Genomic DNA, 19,658 nt, shown 5'->3' with positions numbered 1-19,658 from the left:
AAAATATATGATGAAAATTTCAAAGAGAGATTTCAGAAAATATATTTCACACATTTTGTTCAAAACATACATGAAGGGGCAATGCGAAGCAATCGATAAACGTCTCTTTCTAACCAATTTGTCGGGCTGCAGGGCGGCTTGCACGACTCGGGGTAATGAGAGGGTTGTTTTCCAAAGGCGGCGCGCCTTTTAGTGCAAAATCGCTCCGCTTTCCGCGCCCGGTGACCCGTAGTAGGGATGAAGGAATTGAAGGAGGGAGAGGGCGGCGCACAAGGAGGCGAGTCTTCCGCGCGGGATGCAATTTATCCTGTCGCATTAGATTCAAAATAATTGATCCCCCGGGCGGATGGAGAATAGCGAGTCATTACTTCAGAGTGATAGCACCCCCATCGTAGTGCAGGCCGGAGGAAAATAAAAACTCGGAAATCACCTGCTCCCGATGAAAAATTTGACAGCCGGGAAAGAGCGAGCTAAGGAGATAGAGAGAAAGCCGTCGGCTGTAAGGCACGGAGGAGCAAGGTAAGGATAGAATCTCTGCAGAATGGGCTTTCCGCAGCTACAACTGCCCAGAATTTGCACGGAAACACATCGTTTGACTTCTCGTGTAGCTGACAGTACGGGGGACTTTCTTTCCCTCTTGGTGTTTCTTTTATTTATTATTGTCATTTTGTCCGCAAAACATGCACGGTGGTCCTAGCTCGAACGATATATTTTATCCGCTACTCGCGCACTTGATATTAATTATAGAGGAAAGTCCCCGATTATGAGATACCATATCGATTTTGCCGAATGTAAGGAAATCTATAGGCAGAATTAAAAAATGTAATACGTTATCCTGAAGAGAATTTAATAAGCTTTAGGTTGGTGAAATGAAAAATCTAATTTAAATATTATTTTTTCTGAAAATTAAAAAAATTTGAAAAAAGAGCTTTACGCAGGATCGAGAAAGTGTGCTCCTAATATAAGATACTTCGAGAAATCGGTGTTAAAAGTGCAAAATACATCAGTATTGCAATTAAAAAACTTTATTAGATATTTTTATAAAAATACTGCTGCTACAGCCTTCGCCAAATCTTCACGATTCCACTGTCGACGCTTCCTCGTATCTCTAACCTCCATAGTCAGATTCTATAAAAATTAAATACACAAAACTTCGTAATATAAATTCGTATTAACTTTTCTTTAACCGTAAGTAGTATTTTCTTTCTTTTTATTACACTACATAATCTTCATATTCGAGCAATAATTATCTCATATTAAGAGTACCCTGAATATCTCATTATACGAGCCACGCGCCTAGCGGTTCCGCGATCATGAAATCTAACCTCTACAATTAAGCAATTCAACAAATCGCGTATTTTCCTGCTACTACGATTCTACTCTATCATTGCATACTGAATGTATTGCCAACCATTTCCTTATTATATAATAAACAAGGTTTAAAGACTTACCTCAAGTTCCTTTGACATGTTCACAATTTCACAAATCTTTTCTTGCAAAGGCTAAACGCAATAACGAACAATGAATTTTTCACTAAATACATTTTACACCAAGAGTAATAAGTTCGTGGTGGAACTAACAGATGGTGCTCACTAGTTTAGCAGAAACCCCATTATCTCATATTAGGAGCATATCTCATAATAAGGGATTCTCCTCTATCATATACGTAAGTAAGCAAGTTTTACTTACGTATATCCAGCGACTGGACATCCGTGACTGGACCGAACAACATCAACAGCGTACATAGTCTAGCGATTATCGAGAAATAATCGGTCTTCATGTTCTCCGTTGAGTGATGACTTCATGAGAGCACTCGATGAATGGCTGTAAACATAATAATAAAGTATTCGTTATAATATAAAACGCATTTTTTTAAAATTTATTAAAAGTTTCAATTGCAAAGTTGCATGCAGCTGTTCAGCATCGATTAGGCAATGCTTGTCAAAACAGTTTCCCCGAAGAACTCTTGAGAATTCTAGTTTGATTTCGCCAATCTCCGGAATCAATATTTAAAGTAGAAAAGACGGACTTGGCTCCTCGTGTGAGGACGTGCTTCGAGGGTCCACGTGGTATTGCCTTGCCTTCCAATTTGTTGCCATTGTTTTCGGGCCGGATAAGACCTTCGATCGCCGTTCGGTCACGTTTGTACGAAGCGCTCCGGAAATTTTAAAACCGCCTCTCGAAATATTTTCTGTCCCAGCACCCGAGGTGGAGGGTCAAGTAAAAAGGAACTTAATCGACTTAAGAGTAAAACTACACGCGTCTACGTGTTCCTTTTTCTTGGCACAATCCTGGACGACCAGTCAGCCCTCGGTGGTTTCCGTGGTACGTGCGTCGCCTAGAGAAAACACAGAGAGACCCACTCGAAATCGAGTCCCCGCCCAATTAGCCCAACCTTGCGTCCGCGTATCCTTTTGCACGAAGAACATGAGAACCCGGCAAGACGAGGATGATAAGAGCGAATCAAATTGTAAAATTATATTTTTAAAAACGCGTGAAAAACATTTAAAGAATTTTTTTATCGTGAAACTTTCTCTGTCCCTCGTTGGAAACTAAATGGACTAATCAACCGCACGCAAAGTAATCGACCGAGTGAAATCGCAGAATAGTCAGGAAGAAGGTTTCAAATCAAGCAGCTGGACAGTAAGTAGCTTCCGCGGCGACACTGACTCCGTTTACGTCGTGAATGTTCAGCTGGATCGTAAATGTCCACGCGGAAGGAATTTACATCAATCGTCGTTAATTAATCTCTCTCGCTCGGAAGCGACGTTGCATCGCGAGATTTAATATCTCTCGCGTGGTAACTCGACTGGTAATTTAGCTGTAATAAATGCCTGGAATTTTTTCGTCTATCATTCACCGGGAAAGCGACATTGATATACACGCGCACACCGAAAGAGGCATATATACCTATACATATATGTAAGAGACCAGTTGGCTACCGTCATTCACTCTATCCGAATCTCTATATGATAGACCCTTTCTGGATGCTACATTTAACGAGCGGGAACTCGTTGAATAATGCAGAATCCGGAGAAAAAATAAATTCCAGAATGAGAGCAGATAGGGCGTTCTATACATAGATGAAATTTCTGCGGCTCAAATCAATCCGCTTACGCGAGTTGATGCAGGCACGAAGGGATTCTGTTTGCGAGCGTGTTGTACGCAAACCTGAACAAACTGCGGATGTAATCGCGGCTCCCAGTCGCCGTATTTACGTATTTACAGATGTTTATTTATGTATTCCACTATTAGAGAAGCGGATATTAATGATAATACACGATATGAAGGATTGAACGATGAGGTAATAAATTTTAATTCAACAATTATTTTACGCTATACTTTTTCGCGGAAATTACCGCGGCAGTATATTATCAAAAATATCGTTCCGCGATAATTATCGTTCTCGTTTTCAATTTATCAGGTTGTGATAAATCTTCAGTAGCATAATAATGGAAAAAGTGCGATGTTTGCGATGTAATCTAATATCATAAAACCATACGAACAAATGGCATCGCCCGTGCACTCCTATAATGTTATTGCATTCATTCCACTCTCTGTTCCCTTTCGGGATGTTTCTCGCGTATAAACACCACTATCGTATTTATGACAAACGTAATTAGATTCGTTTTGTGCGCGATTCAATATGGAGATGCGAAGATTTTGTCACGCTGACGAATAATTTGGCGACCGATCTATCGCGTTTTGATAGATTGTAAAGGCAATGTGACGCCACCCGGTTACATTGGCATAGCCGCTATACGCCTATACGTTTCTTGGGGGCTACCAGCACGTGTAGCATTGCTATCGACACAGCGTTAATTAGTGCACACTTGCGACCCGATGTTACCGAAATACCATTAATGGTCCTCGCACGTAGAGCGCGACGAGATATCGCCCGTTTAGATCGCGTTTTCTGCCTGCCGCAAATAATTAGCAAACGGTCGGTCCTATACCTGTACGTCGTATCGCTGTAGAGCGATTTGGACATTGGAGGTGCAAATTAGGACGGCGTCTACCTAGACGCGTTTGCCGATAATTTAATTGATTATTGACGTACGCACCCACACCTATACACACCCACGCATATATACATACATACGTGCATCGTCCTGGGCGCATCCTGGGAGGACGTGTTTGCTCTCTTACACCGTAAGACGTACCGTACGAGCGGAGCGGTTGCTTTGTTAGAGAGTTTAGATCAAAGCCGGGTGTGCACGCATCTGCCAATAGCAGAGACTTGATAATTAAATCGGTACCAATTTATACGTGTAACGGCTCGCAAAGCATACCGGACTAATTGATATATCACTCGAAAAGCGTGATCTGTTATTAATATATTACGGACGCCCCGCTAATTACTTTATGATGTCTGCAATTGTCATTTTATGTGTTACGCTTATTCTGAAGGAATGTTGGCTAACAATATCGCGTGATAAAATCTAAAAAGAATCTACGAAAATCTATTTTGAAAAAGAACACGTTACTTTTTTTTATCGTTGCCAATTTATTGTTAATATGTTATCTTGATGTAGTAATCGCGTGTTATTTCGTAAGCGTGAGCGTCTATTGTCATTTGAGATATTTTCATGATTTACAAGTTTCATTGAAAGCTTAGATTTATCTGGCAAGTTGAGCTAAATATCTCAAATTAAATTTATACTGAAAAACTACGCTCATGTATGCAGTCTTATGCATTGTTTCAAGTCAGTTTAAGAAAATTGCTAGGACTCATCGACCAATTTTAATTTTTAGTAAAATTTAGTCATTTTAGAAAATTAATTCTTAACTGTTTTCCGCATATCATTGAAACACGTGCATCACATAGTGCTTAATGTATTGAAGAAAAGTATAGGAATAAAGGGAAAAAAATACTTTGGTTGCCAAGAACTCTTCATTGGAACTTGCATATTATAATGATTAAGAAAAACACATGCTTATGCTAAATGGGCAAAGTGTGATATTCTCGTTCTGTCCGCGCAAATATGCACAGTATATAGCAATACTATTACACCCAGTATGTATGTATTACTATCACATTTTGGCTTATCGCGACATAATTAGCCTCATAATATTTGTCTAATCCGGCTCGTAAGCAATTAACAACCTAATGCTAATTTATGTTTCGACGTGATGCCATAACTATGTTCATCCATCTGCAAATGATTAGTTAATTTTAAATTAGCCCGCTTGATGTTTGCTAATACGCACCTCATTCGTCCCATCGGCTGTATACATATAGGCACCTTCATGTGCGCTCAAAGGGATCTCTGGCAGTGCAATATCGATCATGTGATATGACGGCTGTGCCTCGTTATCTTGTACGCGATATGTCGATACCTTGTGATACACTTAATTGAAGACATTTTGCCTCATTAGCTATACTGGTTGGACGTCCCGGATTTCGTGATTAAACATTGCCTTTGCGCACGTTATCCCTTGCGCCGGAATCATTATACGCGAGATACCTTAATTTGAACGTCAAATTATTTAACATAGCAGAAATAAATTGTGATATTTACAATTTTTTTTAAATATTTTCAGTATCTTTGGAGTTAGATTATTTAAACAACTTTTGTGCTTTTCATGTGCGTTTTAGATACATGTACTTTCCTTTAGCGTTCATTCACATTAATCGCATTGCGTTGCACGTTTTGATTTTGTAATCTCGTCGAGGTATTTTAATCAAATAATTTATTGATATTAATTAATCAGAGACTGTGATATCGTTTATATATTGCTAAATTGATGTCGTAGAAAAACAGTTGGTTGTTAGAAAATGACAAGGAGGATCTCGCGAAATTTTTCGAGACTCAAAAGTACTTTCCAAGGACTTCTCCGTAATGACAAGAACTCTGAGGCAATTTCTTCCTGCTGCCGTTGCAAAATACATTCGAGATTTTATGGACCTCGGTAGCTGGAGTCAGTGAAACTTGCGGATCGTACGAGGCGAACGTTCGAAATCCCAAAGGACAAGTCGACGTGAATGGTTGCCTTAAACATCTAAAGATATCGGTTTGAGTTTAGTAGATGCGCGGATGTGCCTAATCACGATATTATCGTTAAATATTTCTAATTTGAATAATATTCGATCGAATATTTGTTTAAAAAACTCTCAAGCATCTTTTGATATCGTTTCTCCCAACTGCACAATTATTTTCTTAATATATCGTGAACATCTGTATTTTGCCTAAGAAAATATACTAAAACTTGGTACTAAGTCACATCACATTATAACTCGGCTCACCACAAAATAATGAATCGCTTGTTTAATACTAATATGAGTTTGCGCGCTAGAAAATTGTAGCGAGGATAAATTACTTAACTTTAGTTAGCCACCAGCTACCTAAGGCTACCGTAATTCCCATAAGAACCTCATTTAGACTTTCAGTGCTCGTTTATTCTAATGCCGCCGCCGCGTATACGCAAGCCCCTCGCGTTCTCCATGCAACGCCTCAACGTACACTTGCGATCCTTAGCTTATTGTACTTTCGCACAATATAGCAATTCCGCTTTGCAGTATCTGGCAATAAACGAAAATCAATGTATTAGGGGTGTGATTTAGTTTTGAGGGTTTTTTTTGCTCAAAAATGCATGTATTTAAATATGATAATGAATGAATACCTTAATCAAAATATTTTCCTTCGTTTTCTATAACTTTTTCCACATCTTTCTGGCAAGAGATGGATTCCACCACGATAAAATCACTCTTCTTTTCAGTTGATCCATTCGTCGACGAATTTTCGCACTTCTTCCAAATTATCAAAGTGTGTATCCTCTAAAGCGTGTTGCATCCACCGGAACAAATAATAATCGCATGGAGAATACGCGGGGTGCGGTAAGACTTCCCATTCAAGCTCTAATAGTGTTTGTTTCACTGATAACGCAACGTCAGGTCGAGCGTTGTCACGAAGAAGAATCACTTTCCGTCGTTTACTCGCAATTGGTGGTCGTTTTTGGTCCAATGCTTGCTTCAACTTGTACAATTGGTGTCGATAACGATCAGCCGTGACAGTCTCATGCGGATTTAACAGCTCATAGTACACTATCCCACCAAATACAGAGCATTACTTTTGAACCGTCAATATTGCGTCTCGGAGTGGATGTTGATGGTTCGCCTGGATCCACCCATGATTTTCTGCGTTTCGGATTATCAAAATAGATCCACTTTTCATCCCCAGTAACGATCAGAGACAAAAGACTCTTCTTTTTTTGCCTGGCGATCAACGAAATGCAAATGTTCAACCGGTTCGCAATGGCACTTTCCGATAATTCATGTCGAACCCATTTCCCTTCTTTCTGAATTTTTCCCATTTCATGTAAATGTTTCGTAACTGTTGTACGATCAACAGTTAATGCTCTGGCAAGTTCTGAAGTGGATTCTGTTGGATTTTCGTGCAATAATGCTTGCAAATCTGCATTTTCAAGCTTTCTTGGTTGTCCCGAGCGTTCTTTGTCCTTCACATCAGTATCACCACTTTTAAAGCGTCTAAACCAGTATTCACACGTCTTAATTGATGGGACAGAATCACCATAAGTTTCCACAAGAATTCTATAACCGTCAGCCGTAGTTTTCTTTTGATTAAAAAACAAAAGCAACGCATGTCGAAAACGCTGTTTCGGATTTTTACGATGATATAAACACGACTGTTATTGCATCTATTGCTATAATGCTACTAAATGTCATGGATAATGTCAAGACTGTAAGAAACAACAGTTATCGGAAAGAGCTATTGGAACAAACTGACACTACAGCCATCTGTTGCAAAACCCTCAAAACTAAATCACACTCCTAATAAACGCCTACGAAATCCCGCCATGAAAATTAAGTATACTCCAATCTCCCCTGTACTTTTTTCATCGATCAACTGACGAAATCCAAGATGAAATCGCGTCTTTTTATCTAATTCCAATTTACTTCGTTATCTGAGAGATCTGAATAAATATGTCAGCATAAGATGTTAAGCGCCTTAAGCTGGCCCTCGAAATAAGGATACGTTTGAAACGGTTCTCGGAGAGAATGCGGAACCTGTGTGTCTTTCACGTGGCGCGCATTACGAGGGAAAATCATAAGAATAGGTTTGTCAGATATTATCGAAAGCCTGCATTCACTGTAGAATCGTGCTATGGAGGTGCTGCGCGACACACACATGTACGTATCCTTACACTTTACACACGTGCGCGCGACGTGGCTTCCTGGTTGTCCGCATATAAGACGCAATCCCACAGGAGGCTTCGTTCTGAATAGCCCGCGGAACATTGCCTACCCCGGTGGACCTATCGCTGGCTATTATCGCGTACCCTGCGGTTTTAAGCTATCGCGGCACGTAAGAGTGCCAAGAGAACTTTCGCCCTTCCTGATGGTATTGCCCTCGTCCACCTATTCTTCGCGTATATATATGTGTGTGTGTATATATATATATATATATTCGAAACCTTCCGACGTCGCAAAATCTCGTATCCGCTGTGCCGCATGTCCTGCGGCCTTCCATCGTCTATGGTCCCGACCCGAGATAACGCTGGCCTGTTTGTACAAGGCGTTAGATATTTACCGGTATACGGCGCGTATTTCAAAGATCAGCGGGCAACAATGTGTTTGTAATATTTCATGTGGCTCACCGCGCTCGTACGTTTCATTCTGGACTATATTTCACGTATATTATATGAATACGCGATAAAAATTATATAGTATAATATTTGAAAGGTTGCAATAAGGTTCGACGAGAGGGCTTTAATCTTGCAACGTAATACAAAATAAATAAGTAATGATCCGTAATCCGTAATCTCAACATTTATTTTTGATATTCGTGATGCAATATTTTTTTTCTTCAGCGGCGAGACAGTCGTTTATACAGAGCGCAAAGCCATGCCCGTCAAGCCAATTTATTTCGCCTCGTGAGTCACATACAGCTGGAGAACATCCTCTTCTTTCGACGTTATATCCCCTGGAAGATTTTCAGCGCAAGAAAACAACGGAAAAGCACAAATGTACATACGTACAGCATCCTCTAAGGTAACTTTCGTGGTGTTTGTTTGACTGGCGCTAGGTATTATTACGTTTCGAAAGAATAATGGTGTACGAGCTCCAGCGATTTTGCAATATTTGACGCTGTATATTCCTATGGCGTAATGCATATTTATCGCGGTATGAATCACACGGCTTATATCGGGCACTTTCCCACGGATCCGTATTAGCCGTATTAGCCTCCTTGTTTTTCAAATACATAATCATAAATACTCGGTGAGATCGTCGTAGATTCGAAATATTATCATTTAAACCGTTTTCATCGATCAATTTACGTGATTAAATATTCACGGCAATGTGAGAAACAGAGTTCCATCTATATAATTTATCATGCCTCGTACAACGCGAAAAAGCATTCGCATTATCACATTATTATTAAAATTGTATTCAAAAATTTAAAACCTGCTCCAGTTTCAAAGCAGATGTATCCTGTCAGGTATTATAAATTTGATGGTATTATGATAATAATTAATCATGACACCAAGTAGAGAAATGTCACAATTGATATCCTGTATATGCAATGAGATACATATTGGGTTGGCCAAAAAGTAATTGCGTTTTTTTCCAATAGATGGACATACATGTCTTGAAATGTAACTAACTTCATTCTAAACCGCGAATTCATTATGTAGGTTAACAACTCACAGTTCAAGCTTGTTTTACAAAAAGAAACTACCAGATTTCGTTAACAATTGTTTCTTTGCCGTCGATTTCAAAATGGAAAATCAAAAAGAACATTTTCCTCATATTTTGTTTTATTACTTCCGAAAAGGGAAAAACGCTGTGCGAGCTCATAAAAAGTTATGTGATGTATATGGCGAAGATGCTTTAAAACTGCGGCAGTGTCAAAATTGGTTTACTAAATTTCGATCTGCAGATTTTAATGTGAAAGATGCACCACGCTCAGGAAGGCCAATCGAAATTGATGATGACAAAATAAAGGCACTGGTCGATTCCAATCGGCGTTTAACGACACGAGAGATTGCTGAGAATCTTAACATACCGAAATCGAGTGTTGAGAACCATTTAAAACGACTTGGATACATTAGTAAGCTCGATATTTGGGTAGCACATGAGCTCAAAGAAATTCATCTCACTAAGCGTATTGACATCTGCGATTCTCTTTTGAAACGTGAGGAAAATGATCCATTTTTGAAACGTATGATAACAGGCAACGAAAAACCGATCGTCTACAACAACGTCAAACGAAAAAGATCGTGGAGCAAGCGTGATGAACCTGCTGAAAGCACTTCAAAAGCAGATATTCACCAAAGAAAGATTATGCTATCAGTCTGGTGGGACTTTAAAGGTATTGTGTATTTTGAGCCACTTGCAAGGAATCGAACCATTAATTCAGACGTATACTGTCGTCAACTGGATAAATTAAATGATGCCATCAAACAGAAACGTCGAGAATTGGTGAATCGCAAAGGTGTTGTGTTTCACCATGATAACGCTAGACCACGTACAAGTTTGGTCATTCGTGAAAAATTGTTGCAGCTTGGATGGGATGTGTTACCATGATGTTACCACATCCACCATATTCGCCAGACCTGGCACCATCAGATTACCATTCGTTTCGTTCTTTGCAAAACGCCTTGAATGGTAAAACCTTTACTGCTGATGAGGATATGAAATCGTTGTTGGAATTGTTTTTTGCTGAAAAAGATAAGAACTTTTTTGAGCGCGGAATCATGAAGTTGCTTGAAAAATGGCAAAAGATAATCAAACAAAATGGACAATATATTGTTTAATAAAGTTTTTGTTTCCCATGAAAAATTCGCCTTTTATTTATATAAAAAAAAACGCAATTACTTTTTGGCCAACCCAATATATCATCACTTTTAATCACGTTTTTTTACAAAGTGTTTTTATGAGATTTAGTCGGGGGGTGCGGTGCGTCGATTTGTCTTCTACCAATGACTGCATAGATGTAGCGTGAATCAAGCTTCATGCTTCAGTGAACCGATGAGGGTGATCGTCATTTTCTGGTAGATTAATAACGGATGAGAAACGGGACGCCGGCGCGGGCGTCGCGTCGCGCGCGTCGTCGTGCTCGGTCCTTTGCATCACCGCGACGGTCGTTGCTCGACGATGTTGGAGCATTATCACTGACGCACCCTCGTGCGCCCAACGTTAAAAAGTATCGATAAACGATATCCTCCGATAGGTTCCGTTGTTTCTGCTTCAACTGTCGTGGCGCAACGTTTGCAGCATGCGTTATTATCCGGCACGGCAGAGCGCGGGCTCGCGTTGTTGGAACGATCGGATTTTCCTCGGGAAAAAAAAGAGAGATCGTATTTCCGACAGAACGCGACCGCCGCCGTTGCGCGTCCACCAATGAATCATCGCTGCGTGGCCATACATTGCGTACCATCGGGTAATTAATTATTCTGAAAGAGTACGAGCGGTAACGAACATCCTGCTTATAAATATTTCAGCGGAGGAGTTTGCATACCGGGTGCACGCGCATCGAACCATTCCCGTACATTGCATTATCGTATATTGCACGTACCGCTCGAGCGTTATCTGCGTAAAACGCAGGAAGCGCGGAATAAAACGACTTTCTACCGTAAAAGGAATCATAATGGAACGGCGGGAATTCAACTTGATCGTGAATTCAATGCGCGAAATTTATTTAATTCGATTTTTCGTATGTACGGGGGTGTGTGCGAACGGGATTGTGACGGGCGCGACTCCCCGTTTAGATATTCAAGGCGCTTCCTCGTCATCGCGCTACACTTTTTCCGACGGAAGTGATGCACGAACGACGATGCATCGATCAAAACTATCGTTTCCAATAAAAGACATGGCGAATGTCCTGGCGATATCGGGGTGCATCTGATCGGCAAAATCTCATCGAAAGTAGTCGTGCGTCGTACGTGGACACGCGTACCCCTGGCATAATCAATTGTACCGACGTACGTTCCATTTGCTAGCCACTTGGCTAGCATATCGTTAAATATATCGATACCCCCGATGCGTCAGTCTGTCTTGGCTCCGACAGCCGGAGAAGCCCGCGTTTACGCGTGACAACGAATCGTTTCGCGCTGCCAATACGATCAACGCTCGTTGCCATTCTCGTCGCGTTCTTACTCATCGCTGGCTAAAATTGTCCTAGATGCATTCTTAATGCGACGTCCCGTAGCGTCGCGCGTGCACAGCGCGACTGTATTTTATATGAGCCGCTATTACGGCAAGTTTTTAATTGCTCGAGTCTGAGCGATTCTCTTAAAGGAGGGGCTCATGAAAGGCTAAACGGATTAATCGTTTAGTGGCCGTCGAAACTTGCCCCACGGAAACGGAATCGCGAAATGGGAGACGTTGCCGTAGCATTATCATCGCTGCTCTCACGTCGTGTCTGCACACACGAGCTACGCTGAATGCTTTCTCGCGCGGTAACGTCGCTGCCACCGGCAGCGGCACCAGAGGCGATGCACCGGCGTCGTTACATTGTTCGGTTAACCCCCGTGTCATTTGAAGGGATACAATTTTCCTCCTCCGTATACGCGAAGTATGTCATTGCGATAAGAGCGCGTAATACGTTCCCCACTGCCATCATCGCCGCACCGTCGTCGTCCGCGTCTGTACGTCGTTGTTCTTCCACGACGCCGGATAAACGCCACCCCTTTATGGACCACAAAGCGTGGCTCGCGTTCTCTCCGCGAGATCTTGTTTTCTCGCTGTGAGCACCGCCGCGGCTGTCAACGAATTTTCCCGCCGGAAGGTATCTAATAAATCTCTGACAGAGACGAGAGTTCCTCGTCACAGGCGCGACCGCCATGCGAAAGGAGCTTCCAGGGATTTTCCACGGCGACAGTACTACTTTAAAATCTTCGCGTACCTACAGATCTCGTATAAGATGACTACAGTTATCTGCGCCGCTATTAAAAACTGCTTGTTTAATTAGCGCAAAGCCGGATGTTAATTTCACGTTCAACGTCCAAGACGAGAGCGCGTTAAAGAGAACGCTGAGCGGGGAACAGTGAATTGCGAACGTCCATCCGTATGAAACATCCGAGGATCTTTTCAACGTTATGGAATCGGTTAAACTTTTGTGCTCGTGCTTCTCTCTTCTCGCATATTTAATTTTCTTCAATCTCGGCGTTCCTTCTGATATGGAAAAGTTTTATATAAAAACCTTTTCCTGGTACTTAATACACGTTATTAAAGTCTAAAATGATCAAACTACATCTTGAACCCCGGGATTATCTAAACTTTCGCACGTTTTCCCCCGCGCACTCACTTTTCTTTAACCTTCGCGTTTCTTTATGTAATTCCTTGATAAAATATCCAGTTTTCCTGATGGTTAATCAATGATTAAAGTCACGCGATAAACGTTAGGCGGCAGAACAATACGGTGCGTGTGCGTGTGCGTGCGCCCATGCCTTTTTCAGTGTATAAAGCAAAATCGAACGAAGCTTATCAGTGACGCCGATACGTCTGACCGCCGTCGTATCCGACCGGCGTAGTCGGAAACGACGTGCATACGTTATCGTTCGACCTCGTGTACCAGTGGCACCTCCGACCGCTCGATTCCGAGTTATGATAAAGTGCGAGAAACGCGTGCGACACGTCTCGCCGTTGCGTTTTGTCCACCTTGCTTAGCTACCTCCCTATACCTATCACCGTGCTTCATCGCAGTCCCGTCCAGGCGACCCTGGTTGTGTTAAAACTGATCATTAATGGATAGGGACTGTACTCTCGCGACTTGTGATATCACAAACTGGCAAGCTTTGAGAGTAGATGAGCAAGATGAGTAAAGAGGTGATAATACGGTTAATATAAATTATTGTATTCTTATTTCTCGAATATTTTACTTTATCTTACTTTCTCACTTTTTTCTCCCTCCCTCACAGAGATTAGCTCCATCAAAAAATATATCGGGTGAAACCTTGTTGAGGCAACAAGTCTGGAGGCAAAATGAAAAATTATTAATAGCTGTCCCTGTGTAATTGAAAAAAATACGTATATTGCATATTGCATACAGAAATCCTTAAAAATTACGCCGGGTATTCCGTGCATTACGTTTCGTGTCATTGCGCTGTTAGACGGCAGTGGTGCCGGAAGCAACGTGTAATTTACCACAGTTACATTTAATCATTAATGCGCCGTATACGCTGAAGATGTACGAATCGGATAACACACAACAGCGTTAATGTGCATAAATAGTGACGAAGGTGCGCGATACGCGTTTTCACTCGCAAACCCGGTATCGATCACAACTCCCTGTATTCGCGTCTTACGCGAAACGCTAAGTTTAGTGAAACAATATTCAATGCGCCACATCGTCGTAGCCTCGTTAGATGCATGGAACACTGTTGTGCGCATCTTTGCATTCTGGATCCTTGTTTTTTTTCCCCCATCGCAAGAAGTTACGACTTCCGGTAAATCTACCGATTAGCGAACCCACCTCCTATCACCTTGTCCTTGACATATATTATAGAGATCACCCTCCTGAGTGACCTCCAAAAGGTTTTAGCCATCGGTCGTTGTTTACTAAAAAGTTATTAACAAAAGAAGTTTAATGATTTTGCACGAATTTTCAGCCGTCCACAACAAGCAAAAGGTTATATTTTCCGAAACTGGAGCCCCGGATACATACGCTCGGTTTCAGCCCGCTTCGCGGGAGGGCGGGGGGCAGGGGCTTCGCCCCCGCCCCCCGCCAGAACCAGTGTAACAGATTTTACCGTACAGATTTTGATCACCTGGTACACGGCACGGATTCCGGCGGGGGGGGGGGCGAAGCCCCTGCCCCCGCCCTCCCGCGAAGCGGGCTGAAAACGAGCTGTCCGAGGCTCCAGTTTCGGAAAATATAACCTAACCAGGTTAGATTAGGTTAGTTTAGGTTAGGTTAAAGCAGAGAATACTTTGTATTTAACTGTTTATGCTTTTGGTTAAAGTGAAGAATACTTTGTACTTATATTAAAAGAAACTATTCTATATATTAACGATTCACTGCTTTAAATGACTTTCCTTCCTTCGTTCATATACATATTCGTCTTTTATATCTTTCAATATTCAAAATAACTACTATATTTGCAAAATTTCTTTTGTTAATAACTTATTCATAAACAACGATCGACGACTAAAACCTAGTGCGGGTTATTCGGGAAGGTGACCTTTGTAATATATGTCAATATTATGTTCTTGGTTCGCGTAGACAGCTGAAAATTCGTGCAAAATCATTAAACTTCTTTTGTTAATAACTTTTTAGTAAACAACGACCGACGGTTAAAACTTGTTACTCAGGAGGGTGACCTCTATAATATATGTCAAGGATAAGGTGATAGGAGGTGGGTTCGCTAATCGGTAGATTTACCTGACTTCCTTTTCCTTCCGTACATCGGCCGATGCAAATTACGGATGCGAGCAATAGCGAATTGCGAATTCAGAGTCCGAGGCTCGTCGTATACGCCGCTTAACTCTCTCGCGCTTCCAAATTATGGTTTCGACAGAGCGCCTCTGAAATATTGCGCTTTAGTTTCGAGACGTTTACCGCAGAACGATGATTAATTTGCACGCCGGTACGGCTATACTCGGGATCTCGAAATAATTTCCCTGTCGCTTTATTCGCCGCCCGAGGTTTTCGATTTACGACTTTAATAGGTGACCCTGGAGATCCTCGTAGGAGATATAGCGAGAGAGAGGGAGAGGATCAAATTTTCAATCCATGAAAAATCGCTATCGTCTTCTTTGAGCTTTGAAAAGTGCACGTGCACCTATATCCCATAAAGTGACGATCCATTTATCGTGAATTTTTTAAGCCGTTAATCTCCGAGTCCTTATTTCGATTTAGTTCAACGAGATTTGAATCAATTTGGATCAAGCTGTACAGATTTAATACCTTAATCGCTGTAATTAGCCCTTTATGTCTCATGCTACCGTTTGAAACGTTGCTCCTGCGGTTACGATGCGGCTACGAAACGTTTATACTATCACCGGAGAATTTCAGGAGTAGTCTGATTAGATACACGATCTAAGTTCGCAAATGAGCAAGAAGATTATCGTAAAGGGTGGTGGTATTGAAGTGTGGATGATTGGATCCAAACAGAAAAGACGACGTACGTGTGTTAAAATGTTTGCTGCTTGAACACGACCTCCCGTTAGTGCGGACGTACTCTGTCGCCCTTCCACGCGATGCATCGAATGCGATCCCTTGGAAAGGGAAGAATTTTTTTCGTTTGATTATCGGATACTTGTAAGTCCATTTGTCACGTTTCCTTGTTTCCAAGTTGCTCTCTGTATGCATTTACAGAATATCTTTGTACCGTGCGAGCTTTCTCTAAAGCTTTCATTTGATTTCATCGTTATCTCTGGTCTAAGCAAATATTTATTTCTTCAAATGGCTGATAAGTCAACACGTTAACGCGAGCGCATTGTGCTAGCATCTAGTGAAGTTTTCGCCGAAAAACGAACATTTTCTCACGATTTTTCTTCAGGGAGGGGAGGAGCTGAATACGCGCCGGTGAGAAGAATTAAGTTCCCTTGGATGTTTGAAGTATTCTCACGCCGAAACGAATAAACCCGTTGCAACGCTGCAAAAGTGAGGGGCGAGAGAATACGTCCGTTGTTATTTTTATCTACAAAACTGTTGCTGCGTGCTCAAGAGAGCTGCCGCGAATAGATGAGACTGAAACAACGCGGAGGAGACGAAAAGATAATTCTAGCCGATCGTGTACTCAAAGTAAGCCATTGTTTGGCGCGAATAAATCTCGCTTCTCGTTACATTCGTGCGAGCCAGCTCGTTTGGCCCTTTTCTCGCTCGCGAAAGTTCGTGTTTCTTTACGAATTTTTTCGGAAAATAGATTGAAAGCGTGGGAAGTATCAGTTCCGATTTAGCGGAACCGGAATAAAAGCAGCATATCACTTTCCGGTGTAGCCCTTCTCTCTGGCTCGTATTCATTTCGTCACTCGGACGAGCATGCAATATGGCATACGTACGCGTGTAAGTGCATTTTCACTTTGAAAAAAAGCGCGACGCAGGTGGCAGGGCGTATCGTACGATGGGACGGCGGGCGGATAGGGAGAATGTTACTGCACACATACGGACAAAAAAAAAGGGGAGGATAAAGAAACGGGAACGCGATTCCCCGCAATGTATTTCAGTGAGAAGCGGCTTTTGAAATTCTGACGCTTCGTCAGTTCTCTTTGGATGCATTCGCGGAGTGGCATTATCGTCGCTGTAGTTACGAGTACATCGCGCACGCTTTTTCTCCCTGAGTTGCAGGCTGCAGTTTCGGCTTCTGACGTTTCATCGCGGCAAGTGGGCATCGCGTATATGGCTCTGCCTCTTTTTTGAGGACCACTCGGTGCTAAAAGTCCAATATTCCGCTTTCTCTCTCTCTCATTTATTCTCGTTTTCTCCTCTCCCCCCCCCTCGCCGCGCGTTGTTCTCTTTCCACTTTCCCCCTTCCTCGATGCTTTTTTCCCCTCCATCAACGTTACTCACATTTCCACGTTCTGCCTTGAAGAACTTTTCGCGGAAACTCTCGTGTTGCACAGACGCACTTAACGGTTAGCAGACGTATATGGGCATCGCGGTTTTAAATAATGCATTTCAAAAGCTTTCTCTCGACTACCTTCCTAGTCTGGACAACTGTTTTTGCGCTATTCTGTGCACTATGCAGTATTCTGTGCATTCGAGGGAGCTCGCTGCGAGCGTTGGTGGATCGTGACCGCCCGGATTTTAGAACATGCAATTTAGCTTTTCGTACGTTTCCAAACCGTGTCGATGAAATTCAATGTAAAATAATCACGTATCGAATTCGAGTAATTCGACGTCGAACTGTAACTGTAATCTCACGCAATTTTACGAGGACGAAATATTCAACTATTTATTCGTGAAAGGAACGTCCTTTAGGCCAGGTCAAAAAACGATGAACTTTTCGTACTCTTCTCTCATCAAATCGTCGACTATTTGGCAAGCGTGCTTTCGACCACGTCGTTTTTCTTTTTTTGTTTACTTATCCTATTTTTACAGATGAGCTGCACGAAAAAGGCAGAAAAATGCATGTTGAAGGGGGTGTATAATCGTCGACGACGACGACGATGATGCTAGGAAGCGACGAGCCACATCGATTGAACATTGTTTACATTCGATCGAGCAAATCGGTTCGGTGCCGCTTCTTGTTTCTCGGTCCCACGCGTGAACGCGTAGGTGCGGACTCTCGCACCGTTACATTATCCGTTGTCGCCGCCATCATGCAGAAATACGAACGAAAAGGGGAAGGAGCGATCAGTCGATGATGCTCGGTCAACGTTCTCCGCGTTGGTCGCGCCGCTGCGGCGATATCCGGGGAAAATGGTTTCCGCCGAGCATTAGGGGTAGCGAAGGGCGAACATGACCGAGATACCGTGACTCTGATATAATTAGTATATCCAAACGAGTTCGAACTCTCGAATTTTAGTCGTCGGGTGTCGCGTAAGAAAGTCACGTAAAGCTACTTAGCTGACTATAGAAGCCACAGAAGTAACGTAAATTGCGTTGCGCTCTGCGATTAAAACCGTAAAGTTGCGATAACGTTTACTTAAATCCCTTACGAGAGATTACCTAATTATTGGAGAAGAATGAAGAATGAAAGGAGAAAGAGAGCTTCAGTAATCTTTCGATACGCGTAAATCAATAAAGTTTCACAATGTATGTAAAGGAAGTGAGAATTTAGCAAGTTAGTATGGTTCGATGAATATTTCGCTACGTGCCGCTCTATTAATTCCGTATTTCGAGAGGCGAAGAGCGCAGCTGCGACCGCGATACTCTGTAACACTATCAATTCTGTGGCGTGGGAGGTTGAAATGTTTACGTACGATCGGACTGCCATTTGTTACGCGATAAAGTATCAGTACCACAACCCCAAACTGCGAGGAAACTTCGGTAAGCGGTCGAAGGACCACTAAATATTCCCGCTGAAAATCGGCCAATATTTTCCACGTTTAGTCATGTCGTTGCGCCGCGCAATGTTCAGCGATTAGCGTAGGTGAACAAGCCTGCAGGATCCGTAGATAAACTAAATATTGCTTCCGACAGCAGAAAAATGTGCACGGTATTCTTTTGCGCAGAAACATGAAAAGTGAGATAGGAAACGGAATTTATTAAAGATCTAAAGATTCGGCAGTAAATTTTTCCGAGTAAATTCGCTTTCGCACAATTAAATCTTCTAATGTTGGCAGTTTTCCCGCGCGATAACGTTTTATGTACCTTTGCCTCAAGAAGGAAAAGTCGTTTATCTGCTGTATATGCCAAGTCCAGTATGCTGCTGAAGTAAATGCTTGAATGTTAATGTCGTTTTTCATGTTTTTATCGTGTGCTGTTATGGCATTTCACATGATTAGTTTTATCACTGAGAAACGTGGTAGTACACGCGAAAGATATAAATTTCCCATCCCTACAAAATGGGAATAAATATTTTCCTTTTCCTAAAGGACGGCACGGCGCTTTAAATTATTTGCGAGGTCTAAAAATAAATGTACACCGTATCTTTATTATTTTACTGCAATTTACTGCAATCTGCAAAATTTATTGTCGTTGATGGGGATGCAATGCAATCAATACCTCGTTGCTACGACCGATTGCCACGTTACAAGAATGATGACGGAGCTTGCTTGGATGCGATAGCCATGATAGCACGTTAAC

General features: G+C 42.0%; 1 protein-coding gene across 1 annotated transcript in view; it reads right to left on the bottom strand.

Moving 5' to 3' along the window:
* Nucleotides 1–19,658, bottom strand: part of LOC105278912 (discoidin domain-containing receptor 2) — a 74,852-nt gene that overhangs the window by 38,559 nt on the left and 16,635 nt on the right. Inside the window, exon 2 of the mRNA XM_011338358.3 lies at nt 1,690–1,824. Within this exon, the coding sequence (XP_011336660.1) occupies nt 1,690–1,780 (91 nt within the window). The 5' untranslated portion in view covers nt 1,781–1,824. The remainder of the gene's footprint in view (nt 1–1,689; nt 1,825–19,658) is intronic.

This window comes from Ooceraea biroi, chromosome 9 (genome assembly GCF_003672135.1).
Source record: "Ooceraea biroi isolate clonal line C1 chromosome 9, Obir_v5.4, whole genome shotgun sequence".
Classification (NCBI taxonomy): domain Eukaryota; kingdom Metazoa; phylum Arthropoda; class Insecta; order Hymenoptera; family Formicidae; genus Ooceraea; species Ooceraea biroi.
The sequence above is the reverse complement of the archived record's forward strand: the minus strand, read 5'-3'. Positions and strand labels throughout refer to the sequence as shown.